Genomic DNA, 2,059 nt, shown 5'->3' on the forward strand with positions numbered 1-2,059 from the left:
CCTAGTCTAACTTTGTTGGACTTACGAATGAATTGGACTTATGAATGCACTCATGGAACAGAACTCATTCATATGTAGGGGACTTACTGTATTCCAAAAAACTGAAGAGGAAGGAGTACTCCCAAACTCATTCTATGAGTCCACCATCACCCTGATACCAAACCCAGAGAAAAATACCACAAAAAAAGAAAATTATAGGCCAATATCACTGATGAACATAGAAGCACAAATTCTCAACAAAATACTAGAAAACCAAATCTAAGAATACATTAAAAGGATAATACACCAAAAAAAAAAAAAAAACGAAAAGGATCATACACAATGATACACTGCGCCACCAGGGAAGCCCACTCTCATCACTTTTATTCGACATAGTTTTGGAAGTCCTAGCCATGGCAATCAGAGAAGAAAAAGAAATAAAATGAATCCCAATTGGAAAACAAGAAGTAAAACTGTCACTCTTTGTAGATGACCTGATACTATACATAGAAGATCATAAAGATGCTAAGGGCATTCTGGAGCAGGGCAGCTGGACTATGGGAAGCAGCAGGCAGAGGGCAGCAGTAGGAAACTCGGGGATCTGGATGCAAAAGCCCAGGGATAGGAGCTGCAGGCATGCTGCGTCCCAAGGCTTTGACCCAGGTGCTAAGCCAGGCCAACACTGGAGGCATCCAGAGCACCCTGCTGCTGAATAATGAGGGATCTCTGTTGGCCTACTCCGGTTACGGGGATACAGACGCCCGGGTCACCGCTGCTATCACCAGTAACATCTGGGCGGCCTACGACTGGAATGGGAACCAAGCGTTTAATGAAGACAATCTCAAATTCATCCTCATGGACTGCATGGAGGGCCGGGTAGCCATCACTCGAGTGGCCAACCTTCTACTGTGCATGTATGCCAAGGAGACTGTTGGCTTTGGAATGCTCAAGGCCAAGGCCCAGGCCTTGGTGCAGTACCTGAAGGAGCCTCTCACCCAAGTAGCAGCATCATAATGGGTGTTGGTGGAAGCAGGGGTTCAGAAAAGAGAGATGACCATTTGGAGGGGCAGGGCCTCCTGGGGAAGCCTTCCTGGATGTGGAGGGTTGGGGGGACTTTGTTCTTCCCAAGAATAAACTTCAACTCCTGTCTTGAAAAAAAAAAGATGCTAGCAGAAAGCTACTAGAGCTCATGAATGAATTCACTAAAGTTGCAGAATACAAAGTTAATACACAGAAATCTCTTGCATTTCTATACACTAACAACGAAGGATCAGAAACAGAAATTAAGGAAACAATCCCATTTACCATTGCATCAAAAGAATAACATACCTAGGAATAAACCTGCCTAAGGAGGCAAAAGACCTGTACTCTGAAAGCTATAAGATGCTGATGAAAGAAAGTGAAGGCAACACAAACAGATGGAAAAGATATACCATGTTCTTGAATTGGAAGAATTAGTATTGTCAAAATGACTATGCTATCCAAGGCAATCTCCAGATTCAATGCAATCCCTATCAAATTACCAATGGCATTTTTCACAGGACTAGAACAAAAAATTTTTAAATTTGTATGGAAACACAAAAGACCCCGAATAGCCAAAGCAATCCTGAGAAAGAAAAATGGAGCTGGAGAAATCAGGCTCCATGGCCTCAGACTATACTACAAAGTTACAGTAATTAAAACAGTATGGTATTGGCACAAAAATAGAAATATAGACTAATAGAACAGGATAGAAAGCCCAGAAATAAACCCATGCACCTATGGTCAGTTAATCTATGACAAAGGAGGCAAGAATATACAATGGAGAAAAGATAGTCTCTTCAATAATGGTGCTGGGAAAACTGGACAGTTACATGAAAAAGAATGAAATTAGAACATTCTCTAACACCATAAACAAAAATAACCTCAGAATGGATTAAAGACCAAAATGTAAGACTGGATACTATAAAACTCTTAGAGGAAAACATAGGCAGAACACTCTTTGACATGAAATAAAACAATATCTTTTTGGATCCAACTCCTAGAGTAATGAAAATAAAAACAAAAATTTTTAAATGGGACCTAATTAATCTTAAAAGCT

At 40.7% G+C, this 2,059-nt stretch overlaps 1 protein-coding gene across 2 annotated transcripts; it reads left to right on the top strand.

Moving 5' to 3' along the window:
* The first annotated feature begins 615 nt into the window (after positions 1-615).
* On the top strand, positions 616-1,126 carry LOC112400774 (ragulator complex protein LAMTOR2-like). Of its 2 annotated transcripts, XM_024746699.1 has the most exons (2): positions 616-855; positions 937-1,126. In XM_024746699.1, exons 1-2 carry the CDS (start codon positions 616-618, stop codon positions 991-993), a joined length of 297 nt encoding a protein of 98 aa, XP_024602467.1. In that variant the 3' UTR covers positions 994-1,126. The 2 variants fall into 2 exon arrangements, with proteins under 2 accessions (XP_024602467.1, XP_024602466.1); XM_024746698.1 differs by having other exon boundaries at positions 616-1,126.
* The last annotated feature ends 933 nt before the right edge of the window (positions 1,127-2,059 follow it).

The sequence above is a fragment of the Neophocaena asiaeorientalis genome, unplaced genomic scaffold (assembly GCF_003031525.2).
Source record: "Neophocaena asiaeorientalis asiaeorientalis breed wild unplaced genomic scaffold, Neophocaena_asiaeorientalis_V1.1 scaffold19, whole genome shotgun sequence".
Taxonomy (NCBI): domain Eukaryota; kingdom Metazoa; phylum Chordata; class Mammalia; order Artiodactyla; family Phocoenidae; genus Neophocaena; species Neophocaena asiaeorientalis.

What these genes read in the sequence shown, in the direction of transcription:
- LOC112400774 (XM_024746698.1), top strand. Translation starts at nt 616, where the DNA reads ATGCTGCGTCCCAAGGCTTTGACCCAGGTGCTAAGCCAGGCCAACACT.